Consider the following 22120-nt stretch of genomic DNA (forward strand, 5'->3'; position numbering starts at 1 on the left):
CAGCCCACTCGTTACAGATTCGACGTCACGGGCTTAGGCGAGCTTCCGCGTATTAGCGGCGATCTGTCTAGGCCTCTCGTCTCTCTCGATCGTTTTTTGCCTCCATTGCCATTCTAGAAGGACAGGGAGGAAGTGCTGCAGATCGAAATCGGGCCACAGACACTTGAGGAAGAAGACGTGAGTGTCCTGGTGGCACTGCCAGAGCATGAAGTCGCTGAGCCTCTCTACGCCACTAGTCCGAACGAAGATATCCAACGGGGGGTTACCAGCAGTGTACATGTGGTTGTTCAACGTTTCGGCTGTGATGGTCTCCGGGTTCTTCAGGCGCATTCCGCCAGAGGAACCGGGACGGTGATTTGGTGGCGACGGCGAGTCTGGAGGCAGGGTCGTTGACGATGATGCGCCATCATCGCCGTCTGACCGGGATGAAGGTGCCGGGGATGTGTCGCGAATGGTTGGAAGAGGCTCGCGTCGGTCTAGCTGCTTCGACATGATCTTTTGCGAAATGCGCGCCGCAGGGAACGGCGTGTACTTGGGGCCCGGGGGCATCATATACTCTTCCACCGTGGAGCGCATCGCTGTCGCCATTTCCTCCCTTGAAGTATACGGGAAGCAGATGTTCAAGACGTTGCTATCGAGGTCAGCTCAATACTCCTTGCGTCCGAGTTTGCGCATTTCTTACCGCTTATTGTACTTGGTCATATCCACAGCACGGTCGACCACGTCGAGAACGTCCTTGCGGATGAGATCCCTCTGACCGAGCACCCGAACCGCCGCACCATATCGATCCAGCAGATCCCCATGCTGTGTCAACTGCTCAAGTTTCACCTTGGCCAGCTGCATCAGCCCATCGACCTCGTATTGCGGGCGGTTGAAGTTTTCGATGCTGAAGGCGTAAACTGTCACGACTCGGACGCCGCACTTGTAGCAAATTTCGAGGACCTGCACTCCGACGGTCAGTCATAATTTTGGTAGGAATGGCTTGCAGTGATGCGCACCCGTGCAAGGGCTTCAAAACCGTGGTGGTGGCCCTCTATCGTCTCCATACGCTTGCCTCGGGCATACCGCCTGTTGCCGTCCATTTCGAAGGCGACATGTTGGGGAATTGGCCCTTGCTTTAACGCTCCGATGAGCAGTTCGCGCAGTTGATTGATCGCCCACTCCGCGGGCGGGGAGCTCAACAGCCATCGGCTGATGTGGTTCAGAAAGATTTCTGACATGGTTTGCAGACTTGGATTTTGGCGCGACCTCTGGCGGAGGGAAAGCTGGCTAGTTGTGCAGTTGTAGACAGGAATAAACCGACTTGAACAAGTTACAAATTTGGTGAGGAGGAAAAGACAAGTATGTCAACCACAAGTACAGAGAAAAGAAAGCACAAGAACAGGTTGAGCCACTGCGTGATGGCGCGTCAGCTCTGTTGGCAACTTGGACAAGTACCCGCTTGATCTCAGCATTCGGCCACCAGAAGCTTGGAGTCTGGAAGTAGCGGCGGCGGCGTGTGCCCAGAGCTCTGCGCCTCACAGAAATACGTCGCGACAGGGATGCTGAAGGGAAGCAGGAGCATCACAAGTTGGCAGAAAAGCGGTGGGCCAATGAGACTGTACACATGCCCCGTGTTAGCGGGTGATGCGGGTGAACAAGCCACACCCTTCCCGACCATCAGCCCTCCAGCCTCGCTGTTGCATGCGGTGTCATCCATGGGTTGAACCGGGGGGACGTTGCCCTTGCCGATGAGGCTTGCCTTACCTAACATTACTGTGGCGCTGGAACGTGGACCCGAGGCTGGGTCATTCCCCAAACCCACTCACCCACTGTCAGTCAGCTTGAAGGTCATTGTGCAGGCGCTGCCGCATGCGTCGAGCTTCGAGTGGATTTGACAGTGGCCCAAAAAAACCACCTGGCAACATTGGCCGTACGGCCTGCTCGATTCATCCACGACGTCGTCGGCCACTCAACCCGCGTCGAATCACTCAATCTGAAGAGGCAACACGTATCGGAATATCCTGCCCGAGACTGCGCTGCAAGGGAGTCGGTTTTAGCAGAACAGAGCTTCCCATCGCCAGGGATCGCCCACTACCTGAGCTACCTACCACCTACGTGCCTCTCCCTGCCTCTCTGCTCTGCCCTGCCGATCGAGAGTGATCCAGACAACAAGTCGAGCTACGATGCGATAGCACCTCGACAACATGTCCTTCACGAATGCGCCTGTCACGCGCACTCTTGTCCTGGGCTTGGTCTCAGGCTCCATCGCGGCTAGCCTGTTTGACGTCAAGCACTACTTCTACATCATTGTCGACTCCCATCTCTGGCGATACCATCAGCTCTGGCGGCTGCTGACATATCAGCTATGCTGCACCAACTCCAGCGAGGTGCTGTTCGCCTCCATGACTCTCTACCACTTGAGGGTAATTGAGCAGATGTGGGGTTCGAGGAAGTACGCCGTGAGTTACTCCGAATCCCAAGTACGTGAGGTCTCGTGATGCTGACTATCGCCGTCGCAGTCTTTCATTCTCGTGTCGTCACTCTTCACTGCCGTGATTCCGCCAGTATTTCTGTCCCTAGTGCTACGGCCATTGACTGCAGGCTTATTCAACTACATGCCTGCGGGGCCGACCCCGATCATATTTGCGATCCTCGCGCAATACCACGCCGTGATCCCTCATATTTACCGATATCGCGTTGCGGCATCCGCTGCCCCGCCGACCAATGACCAGTTCGTTGGGCTCACCTTCTCCGACAAGTCGTATCGCTACGCACTCGCCATCCAGCTCTCACTCTTCCAATGGCCTGGCTCTCTGCTTGGTGCACTTGTTGGATGGGTTGTCGGATACTCCTGGAGGAACGACTTTCTGCCAGGCGCGATGACCAAGTGGCGTCTTCCCGGCTGGATGGTTGGCGTCAGGAGCCAGAGGAGGCGAAATGAATTCGAGGGACTTCAGCGCAGGCTAGAGAGTGAAGGGTCAACTGCAACCGCTTCGGGAGCTCAAGGCATTGATACGGATGCGGGGCGTAGGAGACCAGCCGGCCAGGATGGTCGGGAGGACTGAACAAACAAAAGTCAAAAACAAGGCATACTCCAAGAGGAATAAATGTTTCTTGTCGTTACGATCGAACCACTGTTCGTCACGGCTCTACGACGTCAGCCGTAGTGATACAGCCTACAAAGCCAGGCCTGAGGAGCTCACTGATGCGTTGATATCAGACTCAAAGACTGACAGAACAGTTACTTAATAACAGATCAACTTCAACCTTGCATTCATATATGCATTGTGGTTTGTACCGATTATATGGATGGGCTCTGAATGGCCTAATTGCTGGGAAGGACTTGAGAATGAATATGTAAGCAAGGCTCTCAACTACTCATGCGTCGGCCGGGTATTTTTATCAGCATGCCTGGCTCATCATTAAAGAAAATCCATTGATCTGCTCGGTCTATCGATATTATTGAGGGCCCTGGTAAGGCCGAGAACCGTTTTTGGGATGACGGTTAGCACGTCGCCTAAACAGGTTCGGGTGGCTGTCAGAATTGGCATAGCTCGGCGTGATCCCGGCTCAAAGATCCCGGTCGTCAGGAACCCGAAATTACGGTGATTTGAGCCCCAGATTACAGATGCAGACTGATTTTATGCAAGCTGCAACAGCGATGACGGCTCTCAGTCGCCGAAGAAAGTATCACCTCAGCTTCCACGAGGATTCAGGATGTTGCGGCCGACGAGGCACAATTTTTCTAGAGATACGCGGATGGATAAGGCGGGAAGGCAATCCAAGAAGAAAACTAAAAATACAACCCAGTGACCTTTACGCAGTACACGTTCTTGACTTGCTGCTTAGCGTCTGCTCTACGTGCCGTAAAGCTAACGGCCACCTGTCTGCCAATAGAAGGGCGGCAGCTGCCCAAGGAAAATGATGAACGAAAGGAACGGGGCAAGGGACGAACCTAAATAAGCTTAGCGCAAGTGCCTCCCCGAGAGTGGGAGCTGCGAAGCATCGCCAGCAAACGGGCGGCCTGCAAGGGGGCGGGGTGCTCTGGCTGCACCTCAGTGTAAGGTAGGTAGGTACCTTTGGTACGTGTGTACGAATAGGTACAGTGAGGTTACCTAGGTAGTGTCAAGTGTCTGCCAGACTGCCACCCGCTGCGACAGGTCACCCAACTCAATTTTTGGGACGGCAAACTCACGCCCTCGGCCACCACATCTCGCTGCTGGTACTACAACTCTTTTCGCTGATCCACCTTGCATTTGCATTCGACTGGGAAGAAAAGGATGTCTCTGCCTCCCCAGGGAAAGGCTCTTTCCATCATCCTCCCATCTCCGTGCCGATAGCGATTACGAAGCGGTTGCTCTGGTGTCACGACCGACCCTCTTGCCATCCACGTCCCTCCGGCTGCGACTCGCACCTCGCTCGATACAGTAAAAAACACCCCCTTGCTCCCTTCCAACCAAGGGGCTCCGGCACAATCCCACGCGCCAGCCACCAGCCACCCTTTGTCCTCCTCTACTACTTCCTACCTTCCCAAACGGAAGACGCTGTGCGATTGTTTGTCTGAGCTTTCATTGCTTGCTCTGTTGTTCGAAGTCTGTCCGTTCAGATACCCTCAGCCGACTCCACCTCGTGCACCAGAGAAGAACATGCTCCCTACGGCCGCGACTACGACGACGACGACTTCCTCGTAAACAATTCTACGGTTCAACGATTTTCACCCTAATATAATGCTTTGACGAGTCACTCTCTTGCTACAGTCGATCACAAAGAATGAACGGGTATTCCCCGGGGAGGCCCTCGCCGCCTCGGGCGCCTGGCCGCGGTGGGGATGAATACAGGAGAGACATGATGGACAACTCTGCGGCGCCACTGCGTGTCAATCCAGTCAGTCTGCCCTATCTGTATTGCCGGCCGCGCGCCATCCTCTAACAAATCATAGATGAACACGAAGCTACCCCCGAGTTCCGCCCTCGTCGACCTCAAGGACCCTATCCAAGTCCATCTTTTGACCGAGACGGCATTGACCGACAGTAAACAGTTCAGGATATTGTCGCAAGAAGAGGTGGATAGTCTGAAGAAACAGGTGCAGTCCCTGACATTGCGCACGGAGCAAACACGCACAAACCTCGCCATCCAGACGAAATACCGAGATGCCGCGATTTCCATGGCCAGGCTCTATTCGCAGCCCGACGCTGGCAAGAGGAGGAGTTTGATCGGCAGCAACCGCAATAGTATGGGCGAATCCATGCGAGAGGCCGAGGCTGAACGGCAGGCTAGTGAGAAGCGATGCGAAGAGTTGTCAAACGAACTGCGGAACCTCGAGCAACGTCTGATTGAGTCGCAACGAAGTCTATTGGAGCATACCGCTGGTATCCTTCAGTTGACACACAAGGCTTCCAAGAAACCCGTAAATCAGCTGCCGGCGCAAATCATGAACGGAATCCCGGGAAGCCCTGAGAGTCTGTACACGTACACCAACGGTCGCAACAGCATGGAGGTCCCCGGGGATGACTCCTTCTTCGATGAAAATGGCCTGTTTCAAGACTTGGGCCTCGACGGTTCTCCCTCTCGCGGAAAACCCAAGGTCACGCCACTGAATATCCCATCCAAGGCGCCTGGGGTTGAAGACAAGCAGCTGCGAGATGAGGCGGACAGACTCAAGGAGGAAAATGCCCAACTCCGTGCGCAAGCCGATGCGGTCAGCAGGCTGCAAGACGAGAACGCACAACTTCGGGCACAGGCTGATGCCTTGAACGCTGAAATCGACTCTTTGCAAAAAGAGAATACACAGCGACTACAATCTGTCACGGATACGGAGCAAAAACTTATGACTTTCAACAACTCTTTGCGAGAGGTAATTGTAAACTTTAATCCTGCCAAGAACAGCGGCTTCCGCGAGCCGCCTGCGCCAGCTCAGCCTGGGGTTGCACTCGGAAGCCAGTTCGAATATCTAGAGCAGGGTCTCATGGTGGTCAGGGAGGAACAGCAACTGCAAGGACAGTCGTCCGACGGTCTCAAGGATGCGGAGTCTGCAGCCGCGGCGTCTTCCATTGCTCTTACTCGAGCCGAGGGACGCATCGAAGATCTAAACCAGAAGTTGCGTGACGTTCTAGTCGTGGTTGACCCTGAGTTCCCTGAGGTCCCCAACGCAGGCCTAGATGCGCAGTTCGACTACCTGCGAGATGCGTTGATCGTTGTTGAGGAAGAGATGAAGAAGACCGCCAGCAAAACAGCGGTCAAGAAACAGGACGACGAACAGACAGAGGCAGTCCTCATGGGCTTGTGGGATATTATCCAGTCCGGCTTCGCCAGCATCCAGAAGCAAAAGGCAGACCGCCGCCGCACGCGACTGGAGCAAGGAATGGGAGAGGACGCCGACATGTCAGAGGACGAGAACATCGATACAAACGAGCCTTATTCTTTGTCGGCCTTCTCGACCAAGGTGCAATGGTTGTACAGCCAAGCCACCAGCCTGAAGGAACAAAAGTCAGTCCTCAAGCGCCAGATCAAGCAGCAACGAGAGTTGGGCAACAAGACAGAATCTCAGAAGGACACTGAGTTGAAGGCCAAACAGGATCAGCTCGACCAGCTCCGCGCAGCCCAGGCGCGGGCGGATGAAGAGAGAACCCTCGAGCTGACCATTAAGCAAGACCAGCTCGACCAGCTTCGGTCACTGTTGGAGCAATCCGAGGCGGAAGTTACAGAGGCTCAGGCGAAGCTTGCCAAGGCGGAGAAGGAGGCTGAGACTGCGAATGTCACACGCATGGCCAACGAATCTAGCTCCGCGAGGACCCAGAATGAAATCAAGGAGCGCGATGCCAAAATTGCTGCGCTCGAGGCAAGCGTCAAAGAGGCGGAGACAAAGCTGTTGGGCATCAACAATAACGTCCAGGAGACTGACGGCAAGCTTTCAAAGGCAAACGAGGAAGTCTCTCTGCTCAAGACCAAGTTGGCGGCGGCAGAGAAGGCAGCTGTGGAGAAGCAGCAAGAAGCCGAGGCCAAGAGCAAGGAAGTCAAGGAGAAGGAGGAGGAGCTCGACCGGTTCAACATGATGATTGTCGAGCTGAAGACTGAGTTGACCATTGCGCAAGCTGAGCTTGACGGCGCGTACGGCTCTCGTAAGGAGAGAGCGACGCAGGCCGCGGCTATTAAGAGCACCGTCGAGGTCGAGCAGCTCAAGTCAGAGGTCGACAAACTTAAGGAGGAACTGAGCTCCACTCTTAAGGAACTCGAGAACATCACGGCTGAGACGATCAATGCCGAGAAGGAGAAGTTCGACGTTGAAACCAAACTTGACGATGCGCTGGCCACAAAGTCCAGCCTCGAGGGCGAGGTGGCTTCTCTCAAGGATCAACTCGATGCCGAGGTTCTCAACTCGAGGACCAAGATGTCGAAGCTGCAGGAAGAGCTCGATGCGGAGCGGCTCAAGGTGGTGCCAAGCCCCGGTGCTCGTGGTGCTGGAGCCACTATGCTCAGCGAACAGTTCCGGGCTACAATGAGAGAGGAGAGGAAGAAGTTCCAGGAGGACCTCAGGGTGAGTCAGAAACGTATTCTTGCAATTATCACCAGCATACTAATCAGCATCGCAGGAGGAGCAAGGCAAGAGGAGACGACTCGAGGAAGAGCTGTCGAAGCTCAAAAAGTCCCAGGGCCCCGGGCGGTCACCCCTCAGCCCGAGATAATCGACCATATCATGACAATAATACAAGCGGCGTCCACGTTCTCCCACGTCGTATCACACTTACGCCTTCATTTTCATTTACGCGGAGTTCTCCAACATCAATATCAATCATTGCTACACATGTACCACTAGACACGGGGAGACGATCACCGGTTTACGTTTGCCAGTCTATCACACAAGTTTGCTGGCCTTCTTCTTTCTCCAGCCGGCGTCGCTGTTTATTTTGCATAGCGGGATCATAGAAAAAAGGAGAAAAGGGGGACAGATATTACCTTGTTGTTTACGTTGGATACCACGCCTTCCGGCTTGTACTGTTGGATGCCGTTGCTGTTGGTCCCATTTTATGTTTTGTACAGAAGCTTGGTGTAGTAGTTTGGATACCATACGACAGAGAATGGAGATGACAGGAGTTTGACTAGGAGAGAAACACCCCAACTAAGAGGTTGAATGAATACCATCACCAGAATTATTTGACCTAATAACGATTGTGCCCCTCACGTGTCGAAATGATGTGTTTCAGCGGGCTGCTGCACTGCTTCCGTCTATGTTGAGGTTGTGATCCGATGAATCTGAAAAGGATTACTCCATAGTTGCATTGCTGCTAATGCTGGACATGGTCTTTTCGGATTCATCAAGCTTACTCACACTATCACGAACATGGCCGATCCCGCGTAAGCCCCGGGAACCCGGCAGGATCGTGATACAGGTCAGCCAGCTCCCTTCAGCTAGTTATGCAAATACCGCTTTGGGCTGCTGGGTCCAGCAGACAGACATGCCTCAGCCTCATTGCGTCTGTCTACCCGAGTCCAGAGCAGGAGTCTGACGATGTTTCACTACCCTCACTCAGCCTTGGCCGTACTCATGGCTATGAAATATGGGTTGAAGCAGATTGGATATCTACAAGGACTCTCTCTCTCACACACACACACACACTCTCTCTCTCTCTCTCCTTGCAAGACTCACGACCAAGATGCCTGCATGGTCAGTCAGATACGTCAGTGCCAGACCCCCTACTGCCGCAGAGATAAGTGCTTCTCGTATAGGGAGAGAGAATATTTTCAGCCTTGAGCAGGATCTACAGGGCACCAGTTCAATACAAATCGTAGAATACGACATGAAGCACTCAAAGTGGGAACAGCAGGAAGCTTCACAAATCCAAAAACCTCACGAGGCATATCATCATCGAGCTGCAACCACTCATTTCGGAACTCTCAACAAAAGAGCACATGCCGGGGACACACACACGCGCGCTCTCCCCCCGCCCTCAACACGAAAGCCATCGTCCCGGACCCGCGTGAGCATGCCAGAAAGACGATCACGCATCTGTAAACATTTCGCCCCTCCCAAAATTGGATGTGATATCGTCATCCCACGGCGAAAAGGTGGAGCCGAGATGGGCGCGCCGCGGCCACCGCCCGCTCCGCCGGAAGCCAATCCGCAATGGGACCAGAGAGAAAGGGTAAAGAAAAAACGTGTCGAGCACATGAGATAGAATCGCGCGCCCTCAATTCCGCCTGCCGCATATGACCGGACCCGTCTCCGTTGCGACATTCTTGATGGTCACCTGACTGATCCCCAAGACGCAAGACCCTCAACAAAGGGAACAGGGCGGCAAATCGCTGCTCAATGAAGCTCGAGATCGACAACGAGCATGATCTTCGGCCTGCCAGATTGGATGTGATGTTCGAATCCTGGCATAGGCCGTATAAGGCATGACACAATATTGGGCTTAGGGCGGCCCTCAAATGGCAGGGCAGGTAATTACCCAAAGGAGCCGGGGGTGAGAGAGGAGAGGGGGGGATGAACCGTGAACATTAAGAAAAGCAGCCTTGGTGTGCGTGGTTCATGAGATCTGCGAATCCGCCGAAAGGTCTGGATTCCTCGGGAACGCCCATCGTCGCGAAGATGACGATACGGCAAGGTGCGGCAAGGTGAGGCAAGGTCCCACGGGTCATTTGGGAGGATGGTTGGGGTGGTGGTGCCGGTGGAAGTGCCGGGGCTGGTGTTGGCACCGAATGGTCCAACGCATGGGGGAGAGGAAGTGAGAAGAAAACCCTTGCCTCGTCTTTGTCTCTTTGACCGCGCTCCCCGAATCAGGCACCGTCAGTGCCTTGTTGCCCTTTGGCAAATGAGTTTTTGCGACTCTGTTTCCACGCCGCTTTGGTATCGAAATTTGGTGGGGAAGCAATGGTGCTGCCGATCTTCATTGTCTGTAGGGCGGCGGAGCCACTGGCCCAAACCGGACGGCTGACAATCTTTGATTGGAGCCGAGACTCGAGTAGCGCACGACCAGGGGGGCGGGTTGGCTGCGAAGTCTTTCAAAGACAATGAGCTTGTAGCGTGTTCCTGATGGCGTACGTGTCACGATGGAGACTTGCCAGATTTGTAGGGGCATCCTTTTGAAGATGGAGGCGTGGCAGGCAGGCAAGCAGGCGGTGGCAATGACAATGTGGACAGAGAAAGTCTGATGCACGATGGGGGAGAAGCGGTAAGTGGGAAAAGGAACGACCCAAATGGCGGTGATCACGGCAGGTGAGGTATTCATGCAGTTTGGCGGCCTTTTACAGCAAGACAACCATATGTAGGTTGCGTATGGAACGTCAACGCAGCAGCGCGTCTGGGCTGGGGCGTGAACACTTGGCTGCTCACCGCCCTCAAACTGCATCCCTATGGCATCTTTTGAGAAATAGAGGAGATCTCCCTTCTCATTAGTCACAAAAGCCCTTGCAAGCTTCTGAGAACGAACCCTGGTGAAACTCGCTGTCGGCAAGCGAGAGTCGATGCTGAAGAATTGAGCTGAGGTCATGGCTGGCATGGAGGCCTTGATCGCAAAGCTGCAGAGTCATATCCACACGTTTTGGTGGATTCAATGGAGACGGGGCCTGGATGAGGAGGGCCAAGACCATCAAATGCTGCGTCGCTTTGAACACGCATTGGTGGCGAGCGTATCCGTTGACTGTAGGGCTTCGCCAAAAAAGCTGAAGCTGAGGCAGAGCAGATGCAACTGAACGACATTAAAAAAAGATTGGACTCCAAGGACCCACGCTTGCCCACCCACATGGTGACCTCAAGGGCGGAGTCCCCGATGCTGGCTCGAGAACAGCGTAAGGGCTTCTCTCTCAGGGGTTTGAGCCTTCTAGAAGACACGGAAAAGACGGGTAAAAGAGGAGGTGCCACAGCTCGGCCCAGATCCCGCAGTGATGTGATTTGAAACGGTTGATGCTGGAAGGTTGGGGCTCTGGCAAGTGGGCAAAGGGGGGCGTGGCAGTGTGGCACTGATGGCAGCAGGGCCGTTCAGCAATGAAAAATAAGAGACGAGACAGGCATCGACCGGGCACGGAAGACAGGCGCACTTTGGGAAAGGCCTATTTGCTCTGTGTGGGCACGGTCCGGACGTTGTCCAGCAAAGGCCCTTCCCTAACCCTTCCCACCGGCCAAGGATGCGACAAGAGGCATGGCGACAGAGTCAGCGACGTGTACGAGCTTTGTGTGGTGTGGATGTGCTTGTGTGCATCTGACTTGTCACAGCCATCTGCTTCTCAGGACCCCAAACAGGTTGCCGACGCAGCGTCGTCTTCTGGGCACACACAAATCGTGCCGGGACGTGGTCCAACGACGCATCAACGACGATCAATCCAAACCGTACCGACACTGGGGGCGTTACGCTGCGGTGTGGTGCGGTTAACCTGAGCTGGCTGCCATCAATCAGCTGTTGCCACAGCGTACTGCGTTGCTAGCTTGTTCTCTCTATCGACTTGGGATTCCACTTGTACCAAGTCCCGGCATCGGAAGTGGGAGGTTGAGCAGGGGAGGGGAGGCCACCCGGTGCAGACCGACTTTGGTGTTTGGTTGGTTTGGGTGGGATGCGCTGCGATGCAAGAATACTACTGCGTACGGTACTGAGAAAAGTCTCCTGACGGGCTGCAAGCTGCATTCGTTGGGCGGGTTGGCAGTGATGTTGCCTCTGCACCGACACGCCCGCCTTAGGAGTAATACGGCAGAGGCGATGTGCTTGCTGATCGTCTGAAGCGCCGGACAAGGTGCCCGAAGGCCGCGGAAAACGCAGTGGTCGGGGCATGTCGTGTGCGTGCTCTGGGAGCGGACCGAGTCATGGGCTCGATCCATCCCTCTACTTAGTATATTGTCACTAGAGCACCGGTTGGACAACGGCCACGCGGTGCACTTGTCTGAACCTCTGAAGCTTAGCGTGCGAAGACATGAAGCAGAACTTGTCAGGCGCGCGATGGTCAATGAAGTTAATGAGCGCCATCATGGCTGTCGCACTCGATGCATGACACGACAAACCGGCCAACGGTTTGCAGGTGGTGTTGCCAAAACACTAGGCCTGCCGTGATGAATGTAAACGTTGAAAAGTGCCGTCTCGGACGAGCGACGCGCGTTGTACTACAGCGCAGAGGAGAAAACGAGGTACCATGTAACAGGTAGCAGCCGCACTCGAGCTGTTCTGTACCCCTCGCTCCCCTAACAAGGGCCTTGTTGAAATGCAACTCTCGCCTAGGAAGAATCCAGAAGGCCCGGCGAATAAGAGGGCCAATAATGTTGCACTAATGTCGTAGTTGGGACGATGGGATCTGCCAAGCATCCTCGTCGGCGACTCTGTCAATCTCTCTTGGGTTGATTGGGGGCAGCTCAGTCAAAGGCAACCCTCAAGCTTTGGGCCGGGTTTGTCTGGCTGGGCTGTGCTTAAACCTTCACAGTCACCCAATCTCGGTGAGGCGGCAAGCGACAGTCAGGTGAAGGACGGTCTATCAATGCCTTGCTTGCTTACAAAAAGCATGCAGGCAAGCGGTCGGTAGCATCTGTATCACACTTACAGCGACAGTAGGCGGCCGAAACGAAGCATTCGCCGTTGCGTCGCGTTGCAGTTCCCATGATGTTTGCCGACCGGGTAGTGGATGTTGTCGTTGCGTAATCCATCACCACCAAAGGGGGGAAGCTGAGGAGAGTTGATCTTCTTTTGTCTGTTTCTGTTACTCGACGTGGAGGGAGGGCAGGAAAGAAAGTTGGATCCAGAGTTTGAAGCTGACCTCACCTCCGTGACAGTAACCAAGTACGGCTGGATTCCCGCAGTGGCTCGGCAGACGGCCATGCCAAAGGTGGGTGCGACAGGACCATCACCGGCGTTCGATCGAATCGAGAGACGGTGCTGCGTGGGCTCCGTACTCGAGAACTTCGGACACCGGTTGACAACTAGATGGTGGGCAGGTAAATGTCGGACCGTTGAAACTGGAAGGGCAGGCCGCAGACGTGAATTGGTGGTGTGAGCTGTGCAGCCTCATTCTCAGCAGCAGTGGTGCGAGGATGACCCTCGTCCCTGGACAGCCGCGGTTCCCAGTCTGCGGACCCTTGGTGTGCTCCATCAACCACATGGCAGAACGAGGCAGAAGGGATGGAGGGATGGAGGGTTCGCCGTGGCCGAGGCGTCTTTGTTTGACGTGTAGTGTGTGCAGTAGGTGGTGCCCGTGGTGCCTTGGATGCGTCCGCACCGCACGCACACGGCCAATATTCGAAAAAGAGATTTTCCAGCATCGACGTCAGAAGTTGATTGACTCGTACCGCAGGAAGATGGGCGGTGGCTCGGGCAAGAGTCAGCCAGCGGCAATTTTAGATGCAAGCTGATTCCGTTCCGGATGCCTTACAGGGTGGTAGCGGGAGTGGTGGACGTTTTGGAAGAGATGAGATGATCTCAGCTCATTAACGCCCGATCCATCCATTCGCATGCATGTAGGTCCAAAGGGCTTATCCGTAGGTGGGCATGCGCAGAATAAGGACTGTCGTCATACTTTGATAGTGTATTGTGCCGTAGCGCGTCGTGTCCCATGTATGTTGGCTGGGGCATCAAGCTTCCGCCGCCGGCGACGACAGACAGACAGCACGGTTCATCTCTTCACCGGGACCTAATACTTGTCGCAAAGTCCGGGGAGTCAAAGCCACACGTCGAGGTTGGAGCCGGAAAGGAAGCGAAAAGGAAGCCCATGCCAGACTCAGGGGCGAGCACGCAGCACGGCATCACCTTACTCATGCGTGGAGTAAGCTGGCTGCCGGTCAAGTCTGAGTATCGGGCAGCGGCCGGCGTCTCGAGAGTTGAAATTGCATTCTGCCGTGCGCCGTTGGCGTTTGGATCAAGTGACGGACGCCCCGGAAGTTGCGAGATGGACGCCTATTATCTTACTGCGCAGACAGACGGACGGGCGGCCACGCTGCCGGGCACCGTCTGAAGCTTCTCTCATCTGGCAGTCCAGTCCAGTCCAGTCTCGACGACCTCGACGACGGCGACATGATTGCCAGTCCGGGCTCAAAAGCCTCAAAAAGGGCCACTCAGCAGTAGCGGGGAGCTCAGCGTCAAACGACGGCGGTCAGCGAGGCGTCTGGCTCGCCATCGGCCATTTTCGCAGAGGCACCGATATCTCGGCCGCATGCACCCAGGAATGGGTTAATTAACAGCCACACCTCACGGGCTAGACATCTCCATGTAGATCCATCCGACCGACGGCCTGGAGGCTGATTCAAACCAAGTTCCCGGGCGTACCCCGACGAGCATAGGGGCGGGTTGGGGCGGTTCGTATCCCGAGATCTTGTACGAACAGACAGGAAAAGAGTGGGTAGATAAATTGCGGGAGCGATGGAAGTTGTTGGCTCGCTCCGTTTGACTGCCTGCCTTGCGAAGTAAATGCCACTTCCCCCTGGTGACAATTTTGGAGTTGCCGACGGACGGACGATGGAGTCGGACGACGATAGTTCTGAACCAACGTTGCATCTGTTCATCTTGCCCGCCTACAGCGAACGAGTCGGCACGTACGTAGACGGGGGATTGCGATGGGCCGTTTGAGGTGCGACGATGCGTGTGGTGTTACTCATTTCACCTCATGTCCGCTTGGCTCGTACGGCGCAAAGGACTGCTGGCAGAAGGCGGCGATGGCTCCGACGCCAGGGTTGGCAAAGGAAAAAGAAAAAAAAAAAAAGAAAAAAAAATCGTTGGAGAAATTGATTGCGAGGGTTGATTGATCAGCAGGACAGATTGTTGGTGGTTGGTCGCATCTGGAGTGGACAGTGGACGAGGTGAAGACGGTGGATCGTGGATCGCAGCTAGATGGATCCAATCTTAATGCCAACGGGAAGGAAAGACGGGACTACTTGCGCTAGCCAGGGGGGGAAACGGTGCCTCGGCAGCCTCTTTCTCTGGCAAGAAGTTGCCTCCCTCCCACTACTGCTACTTCACCAGTAAAGGTACTTGGCGGTACCGACACTCCACCACCGCACCGTACCTTACTCAGACTCAGATGAACCATGGACCTGTCGCCGTCGGTCCGTCGCCCTTTGTCTGAAGAATGGGAGGAGATGACGGAGCGCATTCCGTATCCGTCCAGGGCCGTTCCAGCCCACAGAGCCAAACGCCCAGCAGCTCCAGCACCAGCACCAGGCCTCGACGCAAGACTCCCGGGCACGTATCAGCTGACGATGCAATGGAACAGGGTCGCACGCGCTCAGAGTGCCCTGCGACCCGGCTCCGAAGAAGACGACACGATCCCAAGGCCGGCCGCAGGATGCCCCCATGTCCGGGGCAAACTTCAAGTTGAGCTCCAACTTCCGCGACTCTTCAGACACGCAGTCTCCGCCGTGCCTTAGCGAGGCAGGGCAGGCCATGATGGACACTGTCGATGGTCAGGTACCCGTCTCCGTACCCTTATTACTTGCTACGTAGTGCTTACCGTACCTAGCCCTGAAGATGCGGCGCCTCGGTCGGTTGCTCCCTCTCTCCCACTTGACGCAATTGAGATGGATGCGGATGCAGGGACGGGGCCCCGGAAAAGACATCGACATCGAAGCAACTCTACGCTCGGCGGCACTGTACCAGAGAGTACGCAAGAAGGTACTCTCTCGGTGGCCAGGCTGACCGAGGGAGAGGTACCGCGCGCTGAGTTGTGACCGAGGGGATAAATAAAAACAGCCCCCACTACCACCATATTGGAGACCCATGGCAATGGCACCCTTGGGGAGAGGGAGGCATGGGAGACATGGGAGGCATTGATTTGTTTCTTCCAGATGGTTTCTGCCTCCCTGGATAATTCCCCGACCCAATTTTGGAAATAGTCACTGCTCGTCTGCCAGCAGCGGATGTAACCCCACGCCTCGGTCGGGCATGCAGAAATATCACAGTGCAGCCCTCAAGATTGGGAGGATGGAGTCAGTCAGAGTCGTGTGTGCGTGTACGTGTGCCAAGTGGAAGACTACCAGTTGTGGGTTCACACTTGCTTTGATGGCAAACCCATGGATGATGACTGCCCATACGGATCCCGTGGATCACAACTACTGCGCTGCGTATGCAGGACGTGTAAGTGTATGGAGAGTCCGAAGGCGTATGCATCTTGCGCTTTTCTTCCGGCTCCGTCATTTCTTTATCTGCGGTGGTGGCGGCGGCGGCGGCGTCGGCGGATCGAACTTGTCTGCGATGTCGGGCAGCGGCCGAAGGGGGCAACGTGGAATCCTTTCCACGCAATGCGCAAGATTTGAAGGCGGTACACTACGGTGGCACCTCCTCGAGCGCTGACGCTGTGCGGTGAGTAGCGCGCGGGTAAGAGAGTCAATGCAGGTTGGTGTCGTGTGCCTGTTGTAGTTGCTCTTCTTCTTCTCCAGGACCAGACTTTGTCAAAAGTACCTCTCTTCAGGTCCAAGTCCAAGGTGACGGAGGCGCTCACCTTGCCCACCTCCCTGCCTGGTAGTGTAGGCAGGTGGCTCTCTCACCGTGAGAAACCCACCAGACTGGGCTTCAGACTGGCGTCCGGGAGATTCAGGCAGGGTGTCAGGTCCGTGTAGGCTGCCCCATGGTGCAACCCCTTGCTGTCCGCCCTGTGCCAGAGTCAGTGTCCATAACTGCCCTGCTTGCTGTCCCAGCCAGCCAGACAAGTGGCAGGCAGGGCAGTCTCCGATAGCTCCAACTCATTTTTGGAAGGTATTCGGACAGCTGAACTGAAAATACCTGGAATTAAGTGAAGTACATTCGTATGCCGGGCCAGGCCCCTGGGACACTGGAGCAATGGAGGAAGCAAGGTACCGGCGGCGTGGATTGCTGGGTTGTCTCAACTGGCCCTTGCCGTTGCTCTTTTGCCTTTTCCATCCTGGCATCATGCATCTTTTGCACTTGTTCTTTTCTTCTTCGACTGTTATTCCTCCGATGCTTGCTTATCCATCCACAGCCCACCCCTTGTTGGAGTCAAACCCCATGCCAGGCGCACCACCCGTTTCTTATGATCGACCAACTCCTTTCTCCTTTGTTTTTCTTGTATTAATTCCTCCCCCGCCAAGAATGCGTGCGTCCTTGCTTTCCTTTCGCTCGGACTCCCCTCCAACAGATGATTTAGTACGTAGGTAGCAGAATGGGGCGTTGTGCTCATCTTGTCGACCGCGTCCGTCCTTACATGGCATGGCCCACGCTAGGCAAGACGACTCGACTCCTCTTGGCTCCTCATCCTCACCTCCTCACGATCATCCATCCGTATTCTTTCAAGCTTACCGACGGACGGACGTACAAGCGGGCGGGAGTGAAAGCGTATGAGAGGTGGAAGCGGTGGTTCTGTGCGGCGGTAGTGGGATGGATTCCTGACGGATAGGACACCTTACATTCCATCTCCAATCTCCATCTCCGTCTCGTCCTGCCGTCCGCCGCAAACTATGCAACACGGCCTCCACGATCTACGACCCGGCGGTCGATACCGAGTTTCGCTTGCTTCTGCTGCAGTTTGAGGGTGCTGATGCCCACCCGTAGTGTATTACTGCAGCTACCGGAATTGGTTGAGTTCCCGCTTGCTGGTGGTGGCCGATAATACGATGCGAACCGAACCTAACGTGGTTGACTCGCCGTCCGCCGCTGCCGCCTCATTGCTTTACCAACTTCGACCTGCCTGCCTTGCATTACCTCACCCTCGCCTGACCTCACCCCGAAATTCAAGTCTCTTGTCATGTCGCCCTGAGCGAGGGTCCGGCAGGTAAAGTAGCTTGCCCTTCCTGAATGATGCGGTGGTCATCTTTTTGCCGACAAGCGGCGGCGGCGACGGCGCCCCCGCGGCTATCGTGTGTCGTGTGTCTTTCTGTTCTTTCAACCCGCACTCAACGACTAGTCGCACGCGCATACCTACCCTTTTGCCCTTGGCTTGTTTGATTCCATGAACAAGAAGAGAGTCTGGTGTTTTGAACATGCTGGTCGCTCCAACGACGCTGGATCGACCTGGCCCCGTCTCAACGCCACACCGTCGTCCCCTTTTTTGGTTTTGGTATCCCCTTCAACCTGTTCCAGCTTCCCGGGGAAAACAAAACAAGGAGGACCAGGCAAAGAAGGGAGGCTGGCTGGCGTGTTCCATGAGGTATCCATTTTGCGTTCCGTTCTTCGAGATCACCGACAGGCGCATGGGTCGTGGTTCTTTGGGAGAGAGTCTCCGGCGGCCGGCAGGGACAGGCCCGAGTGGACGCAACCCCCAAGAGGAGGAAGAGTCCCAAGTACCAAACGTGTTGTTCGTCCACGCCCCCGGCCCGCCGCAAGGATCTCTGTCCTGGGCCCTGGGTGCAGTGGGTGTCAATCGCCCCAGCGTGCGATGAGCGTGGCATGGCATGGTCTGGCATGGTCTGGCATGGCATGGGGCATGGCAGCATGGGTAAATATCTCGTCTTAGTGGCCGTGGGCGTACCGACACCCGAAGAAGAAATCAGTCAGAGCCACGAACGAGGACGAGCACTGACTGGCAGGCATTGTGCCAACGGCAATTGTGATTTGATGCAAATGGGAATGGTAATGGCAAATGACGATGGCGAGATGCACACGACTCTCTCTCCAACTTTTATTGCCTCAATCAGCAATGCTGCTGTTAACGCCGCCTCAGCTCAGCTCACCGCCTGCCGACTCGACTCGACTGGCATTGGCCGGCCGTTGTTATTTCGTGTCGATACGCCCGCGGGTGCCACACTGCCACCCAAGGGACCAGAGTGACGAGTTGCAGATGGCGTGGCATAGGCATAGCAAATATGTATGCGGCTTGCAGGTATCGTTCGTTGTTGAGGGTATCCGTAAGGAAGGTAGTTAGGTACCTACCTACCTTACCAAGGTACTCGGCGAGGACCCGAGGGACGAACAACTGGCTTGAATCGCATGCGTATCCGTAGATTGGTGGGAGTGAGTTGTAATGCTGTGCTGTGCTGGTGCTCGCCGGCCGGTGCTGCACAAAGAAGACACCGCAAGCACAGCGCTGCACTGCAGCAGCATCCACTGGACTGCTGCAATCTTGGTGCTGCTGGTTCTGCCGATGGTGCTTTAATGCCGGCGGTCGACCGGGTGGTGGTGGTAGTGGTGGTGGTAGCGGTGGTGGAGGGGAAGCGAGAGCGAGCAAGCAAGGCGACAATGTACCACTTTCATGTATGCAGGCTGCAGAGGTACATGACATGGTCGCTCCGTGTTTCCGTCTCATGGACGGAGCGGTGGGCGCGGCCGTGGGCTAGCTAGGACGTGGCTTGTCATGGCAATGGGGAAGGTCTCAAAGGGACCTCGCAAAGAGACCTCGCAAAGATGACGGGCTAAAGCCGCGGCGGGCAAGGAGGCGCGGTGTTGGAATTGGCGGGTTGAGGCGTCCATGAGGCGTGCCGTACCTGACAGAGAAGGGAAAGGTGCCAACACCACGAGCGAGAACTGGGAAGGGATGCTGGGTCGAGGTGAAGTGAGGGAAGCAGATGAGGGAGGCATGGCATGTATGGGATAGGTGTGTGGTGTGGTGTGGTGTGGGATGCGTCGCTCTCTCACTCTTTTCTCTGTCTGCGCTGCTGCAGCCAGCTGCTCCAACATCTGGAAGTAGCAGATGCGTGCCTCTGACGCGGCAGGTGCTGCAGCGAGATACGAAAGGGGTACATGGGCCCTCCACATCACTGGACATCACATACCTGACCCGTACGGATACGCAGTACGCCCTCACCCTCTACTGCGTATCTGCTGGTTCCTGCTGCTGGTGCCCGTTCCTACGTCGCTCCTCCCAGGGTCAGGACAACCTTCTTCTCTGTCAGGACCTGGGCTGGCCTGGCTGACCATGCTATGCCATGCCATGCCACAAGGCACGGCACCATTACCGTGCCGTACCAGCCAGAACACGCCGTTCAGGTCATGGAAGGGGGCCGCGAGAGAATGTCAGTGGGTGCTGCGCTAAAAGATGAAGCTCCGAGTTTGTAGTGTGGGCGAGTATCTATCTGTACTGCTGCTGCATTGAAGAGAGGGTGCATTGCCAGCAATTTCACCCAACCCATCCAAGCGCATATCATCCCTTGGCCCTTGGGACCTGGTTCCCGGCCATGTGTAAGGTAGGTACCTACATACATACATACATACATACATACATACACATATGGGGCTTCTTTGCCTCGCTCTTTAGTGCCAATACACCGGACACACATCACTAACAAAGTGGAAAGCCTCTACGCAGTACTGACTGGTCAAGGCAGGGTTTGGCTACCTGTTCCTGCGCCTGTCGCAGGAACCTTGCCTCTCTCTCTCTCTCTCTCTCTCTCTCTCTCTCTCTCTCTCTGTCACTCTCTCATTCTCACTCTGTCAGAGTCTCTCTTCTTCTTTTTTCCCCCATTCCCCCTTCTCCTTGTTTTTATTCAGGTAGTGTATTGGCCTGAGCTTTTCCGCCTTCCAGCTCCTTTCCGCCGCCTTCTTAGACGCTACCTCACACATGCATGTCTATGTAAGTGTGTAAGGTATTGTACCAATGGTGGTGTGCGTAGGTGTGGTATGTGTACATTGCTGCTGCGGTACACTTTTGAGTCCCCGGTCTTGACTTGAGTCTTTCCGCGGGCAGCCCAAAGAATACGCTATGTACCTGGCATACCTTACCTTGCCTCCCGTCCTCTCTCCACTCCCACGGCCTTCCACACTCCCCCCGTCCCCTCCCACACACACACACACACACACTCTCTCTCTCTCACACACTCATACTCCAGACAGAGGCACACACACACACACCAGACAGACCAGACCAGACCAGACCAGCAGAGTGTGCTAGCTAAGTAACCTGCCCGTCCTAGTGCACCTGCTAAAAGGTGAGGCGTGTACGTACCCCCCTCCCACCCCTTGTTGCTCTATGTATGTACTATGGGCAATGTACCTTACCCTCCATACGTCTTAATATTATTGTTTGGCTTTAACACGCTCCAGTCCTCTCCTCTCTCCTTTTTTTTTCATCCCTTCCCCGGCTGCATACTGCACTGACCTGACCTGACCTGGTCTGGGGCCTGACCTGACCGTACTTACCGACCGTATTTCTCTTGCCTCTCCCGTCCCCTTACTAGACGTGGTTTTCCTCTTCCTTTTCTTCCTTCTCTCCGTTTGCAATTTCCTTCCCAATTTGTAATTAACTCTCTGGGCTCTTTGGCTTGCTTCTTGCACTCTCTTTTTCTCGGGTCCATCCTTCTCTCGCTACGCTACCTGGCAATCTCCCGACATCTCACCCGCAGCATCCAACCAAGCCTCGCCTCTCAGCTGGCCACAGACCTGCTCACTCACTCGCCTGGCCCCCCTTCCTCAAATCTCATAACATCCTCCTCGCTCGCCCTCCAATAGACTTTCACCCTTTTTTCCCAACTTCCACCCGGGAATCGAGCAACACTGCACGGAAACATACACCCCCCGACCAACCAACAATTCCACCGATCTCCCGCCACCACGATACACACGTCGTTGTCGTACTGCGCCTGACCGCACTCTCGGGCTCGACACACGCTTCGCCGCTCATCTCACTGCCACTCCCACTCTCACCCGACGGCAGCAACCAACGAGACCCTGCCGTGGCCGCTTGCTTGCTTGCTTCCCAGCCGCGTCTGCTGCAGCAAGCCCCCTCCCACCCAATACGGACTTGTCGTGGTCCAGCCGCTCCTTCTGCACATCTGCGTGAAGCACCGAAGCAAACATCCCTCGAGATAGTGACCTTTGCCTCGAATCTCCCAATTGCCGTTGCGTTCTGCGCCGCATTCGCAACCCATTCTGTAAGTTGCCACGAGCACGCCTCGCTTACCCGGCCACCGCAGCCGCAAACTCGCAATCCTGCCTCCGAAGACTGGGTTTATTACACAGAGCTACGGCACCTTGACCCTGCACACATCCGTGTGTTGCTCACGAGACCTGCTCCGTCTCACAAAACCGCCAGTGCTTGTTTGCGGCCCTCCATCTAGATATACTCTTGCTAACTTGCTCTCCTGCGGGACACCAGCCCCACGACAGCTCTCTCCCCTATTTCGACCATCTGGGCCCCATTTTCCTGTCTCAGCGCCGATCTCGAGTGTGTAACCCAACGGTTCTAGAATTGGTTTCTGACGGCTTTCTCTGAATCGATTGCGGATCTGGATTCCAGTGGAACAACCCTCCAAAAGAACAACAAAAATCATCTCTTCCCGCGACAGTTCGGTACG

General features: G+C 55.4%; 3 protein-coding genes across 3 annotated transcripts; 2 read left to right on the top strand and 1 right to left on the bottom strand.

Moving 5' to 3' along the window:
* Positions 1-33: 33 nt before the first annotated feature.
* On the bottom strand, positions 34-1220 carry CGCA056_v003101 (Dehydrodolichyl diphosphate synthase complex subunit; the record flags this gene model as incomplete). The annotated part of the gene is made up of 3 exons (XM_037318358.1): positions 34-631; positions 683-942; positions 999-1220. The coding sequence occupies 3 exons, from the start codon at positions 1218-1220 to the stop codon at positions 34-36; spliced, it is 1080 nt and encodes a 359-aa protein (XP_037182416.1).
* A 966-nt stretch (positions 1221-2186) lies between these two features.
* Positions 2187-3047, top strand: dsc2 (DSC E3 ubiquitin ligase complex subunit 2; the record flags this gene model as incomplete). Its single annotated transcript, XM_037318359.1, has 2 exons — positions 2187-2441; positions 2502-3047. 2 exons carry the CDS (start codon positions 2187-2189, stop codon positions 3045-3047), a joined length of 801 nt encoding a protein of 266 aa, XP_037182415.1.
* A 1783-nt stretch (positions 3048-4830) lies between these two features.
* CGCA056_v003103 (uncharacterized protein) lies at positions 4831-7664 on the top strand (the record flags this gene model as incomplete). The annotated part of the gene is made up of 3 exons (XM_037318360.1): positions 4831-4866; positions 4922-7516; positions 7572-7664. The coding sequence occupies 3 exons, from the start codon at positions 4831-4833 to the stop codon at positions 7662-7664; spliced, it is 2724 nt and encodes a 907-aa protein (XP_037182414.1).
* Between the last annotated feature and the right edge of the window lie 14456 nt (positions 7665-22120).

The sequence above is a fragment of the Colletotrichum aenigma genome (assembly GCF_013390185.1).
Source record: "Colletotrichum aenigma strain Cg56 chromosome Unknown KSG_Cg56_contig02, whole genome shotgun sequence".
Classification (NCBI taxonomy): Eukaryota; Fungi; Ascomycota; class Sordariomycetes; order Glomerellales; family Glomerellaceae; genus Colletotrichum; species Colletotrichum aenigma.